General features: G+C 50.4%; 1 protein-coding gene across 1 annotated transcript in view; it reads right to left on the bottom strand.

The window, feature by feature from the left end:
- Positions 1-17116, bottom strand: part of VAV2 (vav guanine nucleotide exchange factor 2) — an 832583-nt gene that overhangs the window by 9840 nt on the left and 805627 nt on the right. Inside the window, exon 26 of the mRNA XM_078641956.1 lies at positions 15308-15462. Coding sequence (XP_078498082.1) covers positions 15308-15462 — 155 coding nt within the window. The remainder of the gene's footprint in view (positions 1-15307; positions 15463-17116) is intronic.

Below are 17116 nucleotides of genomic sequence, written 5' to 3'. Positions count from 1 at the left end.
GGTTGAATGACTTTGCTTTTATTAGCCAGCTGTCTAGATATGGGAAGACATGGATCTATTGTCTTCTGAGATGTGCTGCTACTACTGGAAAGCCCTTTGTGAACACTCTGGGTGCAGTTGTGACTCCGAATGGAAGGACTTTGAACTGATAGTGTTGTCCCTCCACTACAAACCTTAGATACTTCCTTTGAGAGGGGTGTATGAGAATGTGGAAGTAGGCGTCCTTGAGATGTAGTGTGGCAAGGAAGTCGCCTTGTTGCAGCAGTGGGAGCAACCTGTTGGAGAGTGATCATATGAAAATGATCTGAGTGTATATATAGGTTGAGGGGCCTGAGGTCGAGTATTGGTCTTAGAGTCCCGTCTTTCTTGGTTATTAGGAAGTACAGCGAGTAAACCCCTGTTCCTTGATGTTGTAAGGGAACACTCTCTATTGCATGCTTTTGAAACAATGAAAGAACCTCTTGTTTGAGGTGCGTGAGATGATCTGTGGACATTGGGTGTTGCTTGGGTGGTATGTGTGGGGGGGTAGTTTTAAGTTCGAGGCAGTAACCATACTGGATAATTTGTCTCACCCACTTGTCTGTTGTGAAGGAATTCCAACCAAGTAGAAACTGTGCTAATCTCCCCCCGATTGGAGTGGGATGGCCTGGGGGAGCGGAGGGAAGTCACTGTTTTATGGCGGGGGAGGTACGAGTGTTATTACCTCGAACTCTTCCTTTATTGTTACCTCCTCTGTATCCGCCTTGTTGGAAATGGGATCCCCGGCTGGCCAGGGCTTTCGCCAAAGTCAGTCAGAGACCACCACACCCAAGTCAGGGCAAGGGAGTTACACGCCAAGATAACCCCTACTCACCCTCTAGGTAACGTGGCGCGAGCAGCAAGGCTAAACTTGGAGGCGATGTAGGCTAAGTATTTGCGCACGCACCCCAGCAACAACAACCAAAGGCCCACCACAAAGGAAACTCCACACAAGGTTATATAAAAATAGCCTTTGTATTACACCAAAACACATTAGATAAAACACACACTTTACAATGTGCCAGGGGCACGGGCAGAATTTACAGGGGATATGTACAAGACAGGGCCACCTGGACCACTGTCAGGAATCAGAAGTAGCACTTTCAGAAATAGCACTTAGTACATAGAATATAGCACCAAATTAGCACACAACCAGTAATCACTGGTAACCAGGATCTCACTAGCACCACCTGTACTAGGGAGAAAACAACCACCTATGTATTACAATACCTGTAGGGGTGTAAGAGGAAAACACATGATGCAATGCATAACATTCATTCAGAGGTGTAAGGAGGAAAACACATGATGCATCACAATACATTCAGAGGTGTAAAGGCACATGACGCATAATCAATACATTCAGAGGTGCATAGAAAGTACAATTGCGCCAAACTCACGTAAGTCACCACCTGTGACTGTCCCTGTGTCCCAATGTCAGGGGCCTAAACGTAGCAGTTGCCCACAAAGTGCTGGGCAACTGGTGCAGGGAAAGTTAGGGCAACGTTGGAGCCTCTCTGGGCTCGAAGAACCACCACTGTGGCACTGGTGAGCCTCTCTCAGGCTCTCTTACACAAGTAAGGGGGCTGCTGAGCCTCTCAGGGCTCCAGCAACAAAAGGTGCAGCCTCGCTGGGCTGTGGGGTCCCTCGCTCTGGGGACCCAAAGCAATGATGCTTGCCAAGAGCCTCTCTGGCTCTACGTAAAGAAATGCCCCACTGGTTGGGGCGAGCACACAGGGGGGGGCGGGCACCGACAATATGCCCCGACGCCCCCCTCTCTCACAAATGGCCGCCGGAGCCCTTCGTGGACTCAATCCAGAATGTCCCCCAAGAGCCCTGCAGGCTCTAAGAACAAATGCCCCGGTGCCGGCAATCGAGCCTCGCAAGGCTTCAACAGAAAATGCCCCCAGAGCCTCTCTCAGGCTCTAAACACGTGGGCGCGAGGTCGCGCTGCCGAGGGCGGCAGGGGGGGGGGGGCGGACACCGACAATGTGTCCCGGCGCCCCTCCCTCCAGAACGGCCACACTCACCGGCTGGTCTCCAGCGGAGGCGGGTCTCTCCCGCTGGTCCCGGGGCTCTCCTCAGACTTCTCCCCCGGGCTCTCCCTCGCTTTGGGAGCCTGGGGGGGACAAGGAAAGACGCCGGCTTTTCCCCTCACCGGAGCACGGGGTGGCCTCCCGTCTGCTTCTGGTTTCCTCGCTCCTGCCCCCGGCCTGCCTGACTTCCAGGTCGCGGCTGCGGGGCGGGACTTCCGGTCGCTTCCCCCGGGGCCGCGCTGTGATTGGCCGACGGGCCCTGCACTTCCGGGTCGTCGCGGGCAGCGCGGCGGCCCGTTCCAGGCACTCGTAGGCGGGGGATGAGTTTACCGAGGAGTGGGCTCCCTCGAGGTAAACTTAAAATATAGCGGCAAGGTCCCTGGCCGGGTGGGCACCTGCCAGGGGGCAAATTAACCAAAATAAGCGAGGTGGGCACTCGCTAGGCAGGCAAAGCGCTCCTCAGCGCTAAAAGGCAATTTACAGCGCTCCCTGCGCTAAATGCCAAATACAGCGCTCTCAAGCGCTAGAGGACCAAAATAGAGCGCTCCCAGGCGCTATAAGTAAAATAAAGGTCCAGCAGAGTCCTTCAGCAAGGCAGGGGGGCAGGGCTGGGCCCAGAGCCAGCACACTGGGTCTCCAGGCAGGGAGACACCCCAAGTGGCGGTCCTCTGGCCCAGCAGCAGCAACAGCCCCCTCAGGATCCTGGAAGAGAACAACTTCTGTGGGGACACAGCCCCATTTTTATACAGTGCATTCCTTTGTTCAAGGGTGCAGAGTGGGGGCGGAACCAGTCGCAGCTGGTTCTTGAGTACTCTGTTTACCTCAACCACCCTCTCTATTCACTGGCAGGGCTTGGGTCATTAGACACACCACAGGGGGGCGGAGCCAGCATTGTGTGGGGAAAACCCAGCCCATCCAGGACACAGGTACACTCCTCCCACACATCACTCATGCTAATCTCCCACTCACCACCGGGCAGACCCATCCAGACTTCCTGGAGCCTGGCATGCCAGCCAGCTCCAGCCAATCACACGCCAGCACCCTCACAGCACACGTACAGCCATGTCTAGAAATGGCGCTTCGCTACTAGACACATACATGCTGCATACACCGTTGCGCAGCATTCACTCACACGAGTTCACACATACCAGACTCAAGCCTGTACACCCCACGCATCAGGAACTACCAGGGACACATACCTTCCCCCATGCATTCCTATGGGCGGGCAGGCCTAGCTCAGCACATGCACTCAGAGTGCGCACGCACTTTCCACTGGGACACAGTGAAAGTGCGCACAATCCAAAAATCACCATCTCCAGGTCACCATTTCAAGCAAAAAGTCTAGGGGTGAACCTGCCCTAAGGGCCAAAGTCCAACATAACCCCCTTCCAGCCAAAACGCAGGGGAGACCAATCACCACCGTGATGGACTTCCCTGCTTGGGGCGATAGAACACGGACGCGGGCCCACAACTGCAGGGACACCCTCCTGTTCTACGCCATGGTGAACCCATGGGATTCCTTCTAAACACACTGTCTGGACCAACTGGGCTACCCCACTGGTACTCCCAAGTTGTCCGCGGCCAGGACCAGGCCCTGGGCCCCCCAGGTGCCACTGGTCCATGCCAATTCGCAGAGCGGGGGGTAGTAACCCCTGGCACATAGGAGCCATTCTCCACTCTTCCTGTCTGCAAGACAGGACTAGACTGCCACTGGTACTCCAGCCTAGGGCCTACAACCTCAGGCGGACCAGGAGTCTCAGGGAAGGCTCTCCTCCCCCTACCTCTTCTTCTAGGGTTCCTCCTCCACCTGCGAGGGGTACCCCTAGAACGCCATTCCAACCCAGGACTTATCCACTCAGGTTGCACCGGGGTCAGAGGTGGGCTCTCCCACCCTCTGCACCCCCGTCTGCCCTCTCCCACCTGGAGAAGTTCCTCTGGAAGGAGAACCGGTCAGGACACTGGTTACAGTCGTCCTACCCTTCAGGTCAGGCTGATCCTGAACCTGGCCTCCCAACCTCTGGTCTAGAACCTTCGGTGGAACAATTGCCTGGCACTCCAGGACTTCTGGGGATTCACACGCAATCCCCCTGAGGCTAACAAATGTCACATCTGTTGCGTGACTGTCTGTCTGGCGCAGATCTCCCGCCCTCTGTCCACCTGACAGTGCGTGACGATCCCCCAGACCAGAAGTGGTGTTACCATGGTCACTACACGGGAACCTAGCCCAACTGGGTAGTCCCTGACCCACTGGTCCTTCCACTGGGGAACTCCCCCAATCACTCCTCACTCTGGACTCCTGTACCCTCCCTATCGGAGCGGTACTGCCAGACTCTAGAACCACAGGAGCTCTGGTTACAGACGCTCCAGGTCCTCTAGATACTAGGAGATCCTCCTCAAGTGGACTAACAGGACAGCCTAGGTCCCCAACCTGGTGTTCCCTCAAGAAACCACCCAGGTTCTGAGACAGGGCTTCGGGCCTCTGGGGACTCTCAGCCACCCACTGACTCCTGCTCCACTGAGCCAGGCAGTCAGCCCCTACACCCTTCTCACTAACCAGGGACCTAGCTGGGCTACACTGAGCCTCTTCCACCACGCTGGGCTGGAAGATCCCTGACCCACTACTTTTGGAGTCACTCACCAATGACTCTACAGAACCTCTGGTCCCTTCCCAGCGGTCTGCTTCCTCTGCCAGCTCACATGGTTCAGACAATCCACACCCTAACAGGTGTTGGCGCAACCCTGGTGAACAACAACTGAGCAACTGCTCTCTGAGAAACACATCGAACAATAGGTCCCAATCACATTTCGTGGGCTCCCGTACCCAATCACACAGGGCTTCACAACAGTCATCCTCAAAGTCTTCCCAAGACTGATGAGACGGTTTCCTAAGGTTCCTAAACCTCAACCTATTCTCCTCCTCTGGGGAAACAGGAACCATACTCTGGGAACTGGGACTTTCTAGACTGAGATTTAAATAGCTGCCACCACTGGACCCAACCCTCCCTGGGGGATCCAGACACTCAACACTGCGCGCAGGGGATAGTCTACCCTCCAGAGCTACTTTGCCTCTGGTGGCGGCCCTCTCAGCCTCCTCTATCCTTTCCTGCGCTAAGACCCTCTCGGTCTCCAGCTGTTGCTTCTTAACCTCCAGCTGTTGCTTTCTAATGCCCAGCTGTGCCATAGCCTGGGCATGCTCCAACCTGAGCCTCTCTAAAGCCAGCTGGTGCTCCCTTTCTCTCCTCCTATCTTCCAGCTCCTCTGGGGACAGGGAAAGGGATGAGGCGCTGCCTCCTAAACTGGACCCAGCAAGGGACTCCCTATCTATGGGGTCCTCACTATCTGCTGGCGTCCCTGTGCTATCATCTTCCTCCTCCTCAGACTCTTCAGGGCTCCCCTCTGACCCACCACCCTCATGGTGTGAGACCCGGGCCCTCTCCGCACTGTGCTCACGCTCCCAGTCATCCTTCTGCCATTGGATCAGGTTACCCCTAAGTTGGGACTGGGTGTCTGACTCATTCACTTCAATGTCTCTCTCTTCGCAAAACTCTCTCAGTTCATGCATAAACAGACCCCAGACATTAAAAGCAGACTCCATCTTGGCAAGATGCTCACAGACACGTGCAACACAGGGGACTTAACAATCTGAAGTAAGAGGACACAATTCCAAAACTTCAACAATCTCCTTATCAAAGAGAACTCATACTCATGCGTCCAGGAAAACACACCATTCATCCACACACACCCTCCCCTCGGATCGGTAAGGCAGTTTCTACCACCCCTGACTTCTCAACCTGACCAAAAGCGACACAGGTACCAAACTCTGGAAGCAGGGCGGGGGACAAATGTACTGAACACAATCAAATGACACTCTTCAGGAGAAGAAACAATGGAATTTCAAAAACAATACAATCCCCTAAAATGTGGTCATCTAAAATGCAGAGTTTTGTGGTGCAGCCAGCTGCTACTAAGGTACAAGTCAAACACAAATCCTTATCCCACCGCTTGCCGCCAATGTTGGAAATGGGATCCCCGGCTGGCCAAGGCTTTCGCCAAAGTCAGTCAGAGACCACCACACCCAAGTCAGGGCAAGGGAGTTACACGCCAAGATAACCCCTACTCACCCTCTAGGTAACGTGGCGCGAGCAGCAAGGCTAAACTTGGAGGCGATGTAGGCTAAGTATTTGCGCACGCACCCCAGCAACAACAACCAAAGGCCCACCACAAAGGAAACTCCACACAAGGTTATATAAAAATAGCCTTTGTATTACACCAAAACACATTAGATAAAACACACACTTTACAATGTGCCAGGGGCACGGGCAGAATTTACAGGGGATATGTACAAGACAGGGCCACCTGGACCACTGTCAGGAATCAGAAGTAGCACTTTCAGAAATAGCACTTAGTACATAGAATATAGCACCAAATTAGCACACAACCAGTAATCACTGGTAACCAGGATCTCACTAGCACCACCTGTACTAGGGAGAAAACAACCACCTATGTATTACAATACCTGTAGGGGTGTAAGAGGAAAACACATGATGCAATGCATAACATTCATTCAGAGGTGTAAGGAGGAAAACACATGATGCATCACAATACATTCAGAGGTGTAAAGGCACATGACGCATAATCAATACATTCAGAGGTGCATAGAAAGTACAATTGCGCCAAACTCACGTAAGTCACCACCTGTGACTGTCCCTGTGTCCCAATGTCAGGGGCCTAAACGTAGCAGTTGCCCACAAAGTGCTGGGCAACTGGTGCAGGGAAAGTTAGGGCAACGTTGGAGCCTCTCTGGGCTCGAAGAACCACCACTGTGGCACTGGTGAGCCTCTCTCAGGCTCTCTTACACAAGTAAGGGGGCTGCTGAGCCTCTCAGGGCTCCAGCAACAAAAGGTGCAGCCTCGCTGGGCTGTGGGGTCCCTCGCTCTGGGGACCCAAAGCAATGATGCTTGCCAAGAGCCTCGCTGGCTCTACGTAAAGAAATGCCCCACTGGTTGGGGCGAGCACACAGGGGGGGGCGGGCACCGACAATATGCCCCGACGCCCCCCTCTCTCACAAATGGCCGCCGGAGCCCTTCGTGGACTCAATCCAGAATGTCCCCCAAGAGCCCTGCAGGCTCTAAGAACAAATGCCCCGGTGCCGGCAATCGAGCCTCGCAAGGCTTCAACAGAAAATGCCCCCAGAGCCTCTCTCAGGCTCTAAACACGTGGGCGCGAGGTCGCGCTGCTGAGGGTGGCGGGGGGGGGGGGGGCGGACACCGACAATGTGTCCCGGCGCCCCTCCCTCCAGAACGGCCACACTCACCGGCTGGTCTCCAGCGGAGGCGGGTCTCTCCCGCTGGTCCCGGGGCTCTCCTCAGACTTCTCCCCCGGGCTCTCCCTCGCTTTGGGAGCCTGGGGGGGACAAGGAAAGACGCCGGCTTTTCCCCTCACCGGAGCACGGGGTGGCCTCCCGTCTGCTTCTGGTTTCCTCGCTCCTGCCCCCGGCCTGCCTGACTTCCAGGTCGCGGCTGCGGGGCGGGACTTCCGGTCGCTTCCCCCGGGGCCGCGCTGTGATTGGCCGACGGGCCCTGCACTTCCGGGTCGTCGCGGGCAGCGCGGCGGCCCGTTCCAGGCACTCGTAGGCGGGGGATGAGTTTACCGAGGAGTGGGCTCCCTCGAGGTAAACTTAAAATATAGCGGCAAGGTCCCTGGCCGGGTGGGCACCTGCCAGGGGGCAAATTAACCAAAATAAGCGAGGTGGGCACTCGCTAGGCAGGCAAAGCGCTCCTCAGCGCTAAAAGGCAATTTACAGCGCTCCCTGCGCTAAATGCCAAATACAGCGCTCTCAAGCGCTAGAGGACCAAAATAGAGCGCTCCCAGGCGCTATAAGTAAAATAAAGGTCCAGCAGAGTCCTTCAGCAAGGCAGGGGGGCAGGGCTGGGCCCAGAGCCAGCACACTGGGTCTCCAGGCAGGGAGACACCCCAAGTGGCGGTCCTCTGGCCCAGCAGCAGCAACAGCCCCCTCAGGATCCTGGAAGAGAACAACTTCTGTGGGGACACAGCCCCATTTTTATACAGTGCATTCCTTTGTTCAAGGGTGCAGAGTGGGGGCGGAACCAGTCGCAGCTGGTTCTTGAGTACTCTGTTTACCTCAACCACCCTCTCTATTCACTGGCAGGGCTTGGGTCATTAGACACACCACAGGGGGGCGGAGCCAGCATTGTGTGGGGAAAACCCAGCCCATCCAGGACACAGGTACACTCCTCCCACACATCACTCATGCTAATCTCCCACTCACCACCGGGCAGACCCATCCAGACTTCCTGGAGCCTGGCATGCCAGCCAGCTCCAGCCAATCACACGCCAGCACCCTCACAGCACACGTACAGCCATGTCTAGAAATGGCGCTTCGCTACTAGACACATACATGCTGCATACACCGTTGCGCAGCATTCACTCACACGAGTTCACACATACCAGACTCAAGCCTGTACACCCCACGCATCAGGAACTACCAGGGACACATACCTTCCCCCATGCATTCCTATGGGCGGGCAGGCCTAGCTCAGCACATGCACTCAGAGTGCGCACGCACTTTCCACTGGGACACAGTGAAAGTGCGCACAATCCAAAAATCACCATCTCCAGGTCACCATTTCAAGCAAAAAGTCTAGGGGTGAACCTGCCCTAAGGGCCAAAGTCCAACACGCCTCTAAAGTATCCTCTATTGGGGGATGTTTGTGTAGTGGCTTTAATCGAAGATGAAGTGTCTGCTCTCATGTTTTTGGACGTTCCTCTATAGAAGGAGCGATGAAAGGAGTCACGTGTTTGTGGAGATTGTAAAGCTCCCATGGACTTAGCAGTTTCAGTGTCTTTTTTCATTTTCTCAAGTACAGTGTCCACAGATGAGCCAAAACGTTGTTGTTGGTGGTTGAACGACTGGTTGAGGATGGTAGTTTGGATTTCCTGCTTAAAGCCTAAGATGTGCAGCCAGGCATGTCACCTAGGGAGCACACCGGTATTGATGGATCTAGAGGCAGTGTCTGCTGCGTCAAGTGCGCATTTTATTGATGCATTTGGAATTAGCTTGCCCTCTTGGATAAGACCATTTGCTTATGTTTTATATTGATCAGGGAAATGTTGTAGTAGGGTTTCTAACTGGTCATAGTGAGCCCTATCATATCGTGTGAGCAGTGTCTGCGTGTTGGCTATGCACCAGTGATTAGCTGCTTGCGCAGCTACCATTTTGCCAGAAGTGTCTAGCAATTTGGATTCTTTATCAGGGGGTGGCGCCTCCCCGGAGGTTTGGGAGTTTGCACGCTTTCTAGCGTTGGAAACTACTAGAGAATCCAAAAGCAGCTGTCCCTTAATGTAATCAGGATCTTCAGGGGGCAGGTCTATACTTTTTCTCTATTCTAGGATTAAGAATCCTGGCACTTATGGGATCTTTAAACACCTCGGGGCATGTTTAATGACTCCCTTGATCAATGGCAATATTTGCACTGTCTTTTGTGACTGTTCAAATGTATCCAAAAGAAAGTCCTCTTCTGCTGCATCCGAGTGCATTTTGATGCCATGATAGATGGCAGCCCTATTACTTAACTGTCCAAAACCAATGTTATCATCTGGGGGAGATGGTTTTGAGGGGTTTGTGTGTGGGCTTGGGAAGTCTGGTATATCTGTTGAGACAGGGTACTCCCAATCATCTGGGTCATTTGGATACGTGAAAGGGTTATTTGGGTCACCCCCCACCCCTAGGTCATCATCATCATCATCTGGGGGTGTATGAGGTGGAGTAGTTTCAGGCTGAGGTGGTATAATAGATTTAGGGAGAGGAAGTGGGTTAGCAAGAAATAGAGGAGAAGAAGGAGAAAAAGGTGATGTGGAAGAGTCCTTCTTCTTCACAGGTACTGGCTTCTTATATGGCACAGTCATGACATGTCCTGTTTCTGGATCAACATAAATCTTTTTCTGTTTAGGATCGACAGGATCCGGATGAAAAAGTTCCTCTTCCTCGGGAACCGCTTTCGGCGCCGATTTATTCGGTTCCGAGTGGGGCTGGTGTTGACTTTCATTGTCTTTTGCCTTAGGAGGCGTGGTAGAGTTCTTAGGCTTAGGTTTTGGTTCCGATGCTCTTGGTTTCGGAGCCGAAGCGGGATCTTTAGGCTTGGAAACGTTCAAAGCCGGGTTATCCACGGGCCTCGACCTTTTCGATGCCGATTTGTCTTTGGAGGTGGAAGGCGTCGGAACCAATTTCAGAACCGCAAGTTCTTTTGGTTTCGCCGCCCAAGGTGCAGATGGGATTGGTACATGCGGTTTGCTCGGTCCCGAGCTACCGGAAGGCTATTCTTTTTTCTTCGGGCTTCTGAAGTGCGTTTTCAGTCGCGACTGGGGCCAGCAGGGGAAGTCTTGACCATTGCCTTCGGTTTTGGTGGTGGGGTTGGGATAGGGGCAGTAGTACTCACTCGCTGACCCGGAGTGATGGGGTCCTCCGAGTCTTCTGCCTCTGATACGATTTTGAGTTCTTCGGAATCTTCTTCTGGGACATCTGGGCTTTCGTCGAAGATGTCCACTGGTTCCGGAGCGGATCTCTGCGCCATGATGTGTCGTTGAGCCCTTCTATCTCGAATGGTCTTCTTTGATCGAAAGGATGTGCAGACTGGACAGCTGGACTCGTCGTGTTCAGGTGATAGGCACAGGTTGCAGAACTTGTGATGGTCACTATGCGGGAATTTTGCTCCACACTGGGGGCATTTCTTGAATGGCGTCCTTTCCATGAGCCGAAGGGAAGAGTTTGTGGAAGTTTTTCGCGTCGAAGTAGTTTAAATAGAGATTTCGAACTGGAGCACAAAAGTTGCATCCGAACCCAATGGCGGAGAAATAACAATCTAAGGATGGAGTCGATGCCCATGCACACTATCGTCCAAGGGAGGAGTCATCTATCTCGTGACTACAAAGACTTCTTTCAAGACAACAACGTGCATGCATCCGAGCCCAACACCAGATGGTGATCTAATACTAAGTGTGAGATCTGCAGCTCATATGCCTCAAACACAATCTTACCTGGACATCTGGATTCATCACAGCTGGCCAGAGCAAAAACAAATATGTCCAGATAAATGCTTCTGGTTTTCAAAATCAATCCGAACCGCTTTAGCCCCACCCCTAATGGGGAATACATGGCAGCACGGTAGGAGAAAATAACGTGTGTGTCTCTGGTGTTGGGCCTTGCAGTAGGGGGGGTCAACGCCCCCACACAGCTATAAAGGAACCGCATGTGGCTACTGCAATGGCTGAAAAGGTTGACAGTGCCAGCAAGCCAAGCCATTGGCGTGACTTTTAATTATTTGAGCACAGAGGCAACCTTCTCTACATACGACTAGGTCCATTGGAGGGCATGGGCATAAGGAATGCTTGGAAACCCCCTGATAGTCCAGCTGAAAATATCCTGGCGTGCCCTCTAAGTGTTTCGCTGATGCCAATAGCATGACCTATACTGTCCACACCTGTACGCAAACCCATACTGTGCTGCATCCAGTCCATCCTGGAATGTTTGGTCCAGTATGTTTCTGAGGTCCTCCAGAATGGTGACACGATTTCACTGGCCATTTCCCATAAGGCATGGATGTGCCTATGTAAAAAGGCACACTGCATTCAAAGACAGTAAAGCCATGATGGCTGAGGAAAACATTTTCTTTGCAAATGAATCAATACATTTCTACTCCCTAACCAGGGGTTCGAAGGAAAACCCTTCCGATTGCCTTTTCCTGTGACTGCCTTTACAAAACATTTAGGCAATGGGTGTCTTGTCAAAAGATAGTGCTCATGACAGTATATGCAAAGGGCTTGTTAAATGGTAACAGTGGGCCAGATGAAAAAGATGGTTGAGGAATTTCAGTCAATCAATCAGATTTGGTTTACAAAATGGGCAACTGATGATCTAGCACTTCTGCTGCTCGTCCCACTTCCACATCAAAAGTGGCGCCTTCTTCTCTTGGTGGAACAGGTGGTAACTGCGACTCTGTCACTGCCCTCATATAGCCCATTAGCATGTTACATGTTAAATTACATTCCATTCCATCATTATTGTAATGAGGGGTGTGCAGATTGGGTGCCTCCCCATGTTTAATCACTATACGGGACATTGGCCATGCCCTAGACCACTGCGCAGTCAGACCTAAAGAAGGCGCCTAGTACTGGTGTTGTATGGCCCACAGGAGCAGAACCCATCAACCACGTTGGGATTGGGGTAAATAATATTGTACAAAAATATGGTATCCCCACTGGTAAAAATTAAAGACAATTTACAATGGATATGTCAAAAACATTATCAGAAAGGATGAAGGAGACTCTTTTTGTAGGTATAGATGTGCTCATGGCATCATATTTATCCAGAACAAATGACAGTTGTAGCAGCACTGTAAATAAACAAATTGGTACAACCCTAATTGTACTTGGTGCTAAAGAAGTGCAAGTTCAAAGTTCGGCGTAGGGTTGTTGTTCAGAAATAGCAAGGCGCTCAACAGCTGGTAGGTTCGAGGTGGTTGTTATGATTGTTGTTTGTTGGTGCAGCTTGATCAGAGATGACCCTATTCTCTGCGAGAGAAGGGAGAGAGGAGCTCTGCCTTCTATAAGTCTATGTACAGTGTCAAGCGCACACAACCTAAGTTCATTCGATAGTTTGTGATGTGTTCTTTGATGGAAGGACAAGACCAGACTTTTCTTTTTTATATTTGTTCCTTTCCTTATTTATTGTATCACAAAATGGTACTTGTACATATGAAAACCAGCCGACACGTGTTTCGTCAAAAACGGGGTAGACCCGTGACTCTTCAGGGCTGTTGGGGTTAGGCTGAGGTCAGTATCGTCGGACCGGTGATAATCCCAACCCGGTCCTAATCGGGCATGGGTAAGTAATGTTCATGTGTACGCGAAGGAGGTGCTCCTTCACACAGGAAAAGCAGGTTGTGCCGCCGTTCAGTATACGGTCGGTCACAGACGGGCAAGCAAATCCGCTTGACCCATCGTTGAGGCTTTTCAGTAAGCCGGTTACGGTGAGAGACTTCTGTCAGTTCTCGTTCTTGGAATTATCACCGGTCCGACGATACTGACCTCAGCCTAACCCCAACAGCCCTGAAGAGTCACGGGTCTACCCCGTTTTTGACGAAACACGTGTCGGCTGGTTTTCATATATACAAGTACCATTTTGTGATACAATAAATAAGGAAAGGAACAAATATAAAAAAGAAAAGTCTGGTCTTGTCCTTCCATCAAAGAACACATCACAAACTATCGAATGAACTTAGGTTGTGTGCGCTTGACACTGTACAAAGAAGTGCAAGTGATGTGCACGGTGGCGACGCAAGAGACAATGTGAACAGCAGAAAGGCGGCGCAGGGTGACTGGTGCAAAAATATATACAGTGAGTTAAGGCAACAATGTGGTTCCAGCTGAATTATTGTACATTTGGATTTATCGAGGGCTGGCAATATTCTTAGGTGAACCAATTTGCATGTTCGCACCTTCAATTGCGCTGCGTACTGGTGTTGAGCGCGAGGTCAATGCTGCAGGCATGGCTGCACAACCACTGGTTGCACCATACTTACTTCATAGCATGAGATAGGCTCATGCTAGTTTGGGGTCAGAACTCAGCATTGGAACTGGATCCGGTACAGGAGCCTGCATGGACCAAACTGGCATAGATCTGAAAAGCCGGAGTGGAAGTCTGAATGAGCTTCTGTATGAGCTCTGAAAATGTGTGCTGAGAGGGCAATCACTGCCAGGGGAAGGCCTTGAGGACAGAGGTCTGTGGGACCCAAAGGCACACCAGACTAAGCTGGTAGCAGCTGGAAAATTTGCAGTATGGGCCTCCAAGAAGGCCGCTACCTACTGTGGAGTTGACGATAGCCCAGGTAATTCAGGGTGCACCAAGAACCAATGCAGGGCTGGCTCACAGTCTGAGTACGCCAGACCCTTGCAAATTCTCGCCTGGCTTTGACTGGAGTTATGGGGATGAGTCCAACTTGGCTTCCTTGCACTTATGGTGAATTTTTGACTTTGACTTATCGGAAGATTTAGAGCGGGACATCACAGAAGAGCAACCTATGCACATGACCATGATAGAGAACATACCCATGACTTGATGTAGGACTGCTGTTATTATTCTCAATGACATAAAGGTTTGCCTCCTACCCTGTGACTGCCTTTGGGAGCATCACTTACTGTACCTCTTTGATTCATGGCCAGAGGCAAGCATCATAGAAAATGTTGTGCAGGTCTGTGACTGACATCTATTACTTGCAATTGCTGCATGGTTTCAATCGTGCCATTTTGGGGGACACAAACTCCTAGGCACGCGCCTTTGCAACAAAGTTTGGATTAATTGGAAAAACGCAAAGTTGGGAGTAGAGCTCTGGGTCAACATCCGAGGATGTGGAAAGAAAGAACTTATGTCAGTGTCCAGTGGGTGAGCTTGCATGGTGCTCCAGTGCTTCCAGGGCCGAATGAAGTAACCAGGTAGCCATATAGCACCACCAACTGGCATGTGAGGAACAATGCTGGGAAATATTAAAGTTTGGCACTAGGGAATATATTAAAGGAAAGAAATCAGTTGAAAGCATCCATTAGAAAACAAATGGAATGAAAATGCTTCAGCAGATGATTGATTAACTAGCCTAATATTTCATGCCTTTAGAAAACTACATATGTGTTAACTACTCTTTCTTATTACAGTAGGAGAAAATGGTATTTTCAAATCTTCATGACAATTCCCACCAAGGTTTGCCTCAAATACCGCTTACCAGGGGATAACGTTAGTATGAAATCGAATGACGTTCGGGGCAGCAGGCAAGGGGGATTGATTCTGGAAACATCTGCTTCATTAAGGGCCAGATCACAGTTGTAGAAACTCTACTAATTGCTTAACTCTCCTTGAAAAGCGTCTTAGATCCATCTCTTACTACTAACCACCAGTGTACTACAGTCCTTGTTGCAGCATCTCCTCATCCCATTTCAATCTCAATGCAATTCTAAATATGCAGGGAATTTTCAAATGTACACCTTTTTCATTCTCCACAAACTGGATGCACCTGACACTTGGTACCATCATTCAATATGCATGCCTTAGTAAATGTGTGCATACACTTGGGTAGCATTTGGTATTTTGTCCGTGTGACCAGCCACCGAGTTAAGCAACTTAGAATAGTACTTTAAATGCTCTGCGCCCAGTAGTGAAGCTGCAACCTGCAATTTCCTACGATACTCACCCGTCCATTTGTCTCCCCTTTCCACCACCCCTGGTCACCACCGATCCTGCTGTAAATCTTCACCACGTCACCCTCCCGCAGGGAGAGTTCTCGCATGTCACGGGCAGCAAAGTTGTATCTTGCCACTGCAGTTCCTACAGACCGTGGTGTGAAGACTAATGGGAGAAGAGAAAAAGACCAGCAATCACACTGGTGCAAAAACAATGTACATGGTCACAAACAGTGCTCAATAGTGGTGCCTGGCAATGCAGAGATCAACCTTAATGCCACAATTCATTCTGCCTTTAAATATCAGTTCATGGATCTAAAACAGATTTACTCATGTGAGATTACCATCTTGTACACATTGTTATTTAGGAAATGGTGGTGTGTGGCTCTGGGTAGTCAGTAGTACAGATGTGTCATTAGCTGAACTTTCAAAACAGACTACTCATTGAAAATAGAGCTGGTGAAATGTGCTTGATTGTCTGTTACCAGTCTGTAAGTCCTTGCCTTTGGCTCAGATCCAGAAGTCAGGTACAGACAAATCACTGGTGCAGCAGAATAGTCAACACTGCTATCCTGTAAATTAGAATATCTGTGCATAGCAGCTGTCACGCCTTCCCTTGTCCATCCATCATAAGCTGAGAATGGTGCATTGAATCAGCCTGGAGCAAAGGAGTGAGCCGGGGAAGTTTCAATGCGGATCTCGCGTCATATATAGTGAAGACTAAATGTTGAATCTGCGGGCTTCTATGTCATGTTTTGGTGTGGGTGTATGGTCATTGAAAGGCTGTCACCACTAGTTGCACCAGAAATGCAACCATGCACAGAGAAACTAAGACTGTGTGTCAAAGTGCCTTGCATTATAACACCCAGGTTGAACTCTGCTAAACACGTTGCCCGGCATAAGCATGAAGAGATGGAGATGGGACTTTACAATGATGAACAACGGATGCAAGAAGAACACACCACATCACTTGATGTCACTGGGCATGCTGGAGCTGATGGAATGTGGAGCAAGACCAAGGTATGAACTGTTCAATCGAATGTCCTCACTGGTCCCCTCTATTTCTTGATTACACTGATTGGTTTGGTCTCCAAAACGTGCTCCCTAAACCAAACAAGGATCCAAACCGGATTGCAGAAAATTGTTGAGTAACAATAAGCATTTTTACTTTAGCACCAAGAGACCCAAGGGTTGCTCTACAAATACACTTATTATGTAATCCTATGTTTAATGTCTTGAATGAGTTAGTGACAGTGGGTTATTCACAGCCATACTTTTATACATCTTCTCCTGTTTTTGTGTTTTTTCCAGGTTTATGGTTAAGGACAGAGTTTATAGTTGTCTTGATGCAAAAACTCTAAATGCCTTTCTTTATATAACTCTTTATACTACAGGGTTTGCCCACTGTCTAAGTGTTCTAAGGTTTGGCAGAAAGGGCAGATGCGGCTTAGGGCTAGATAGAAGACTTCGATTTCCCAAGATCACATTATTATTCTACAGAAATTATATAAGAAAACAGCTGTACTGGTCCAATTCCATAGCCGATTGATGGCCACTAACACATGTCTAGACTAGAGGAGTAGAACAGCAAGCACAGGCCTAAAATAACACTGTGGAATTGCAAGCACTGCTGTCCTTTTGCCTGGCATATCTGAAAGCACTTACATTTAATTATAACTAAAGAGAAGCCTTGCCCCTGCCTTTCAATTTCTGTTTGCAGCAACAGTACTCACTGAATCCAGGAAATACCGGCTAACAAAATGCCCTTTGTTCTTTGATGTCCCCAAAAAGACTTAGAAAAATTCTAAATTTAACAGGAT

This window comes from Lissotriton helveticus, chromosome 5_1, assembly GCF_964261635.1.
Source record: "Lissotriton helveticus chromosome 5_1, aLisHel1.1, whole genome shotgun sequence".
Classification (NCBI taxonomy): domain Eukaryota; kingdom Metazoa; phylum Chordata; class Amphibia; order Caudata; family Salamandridae; genus Lissotriton; species Lissotriton helveticus.
The sequence above is the reverse complement of the archived record's forward strand: the minus strand, read 5'-3'. Positions and strand labels throughout refer to the sequence as shown.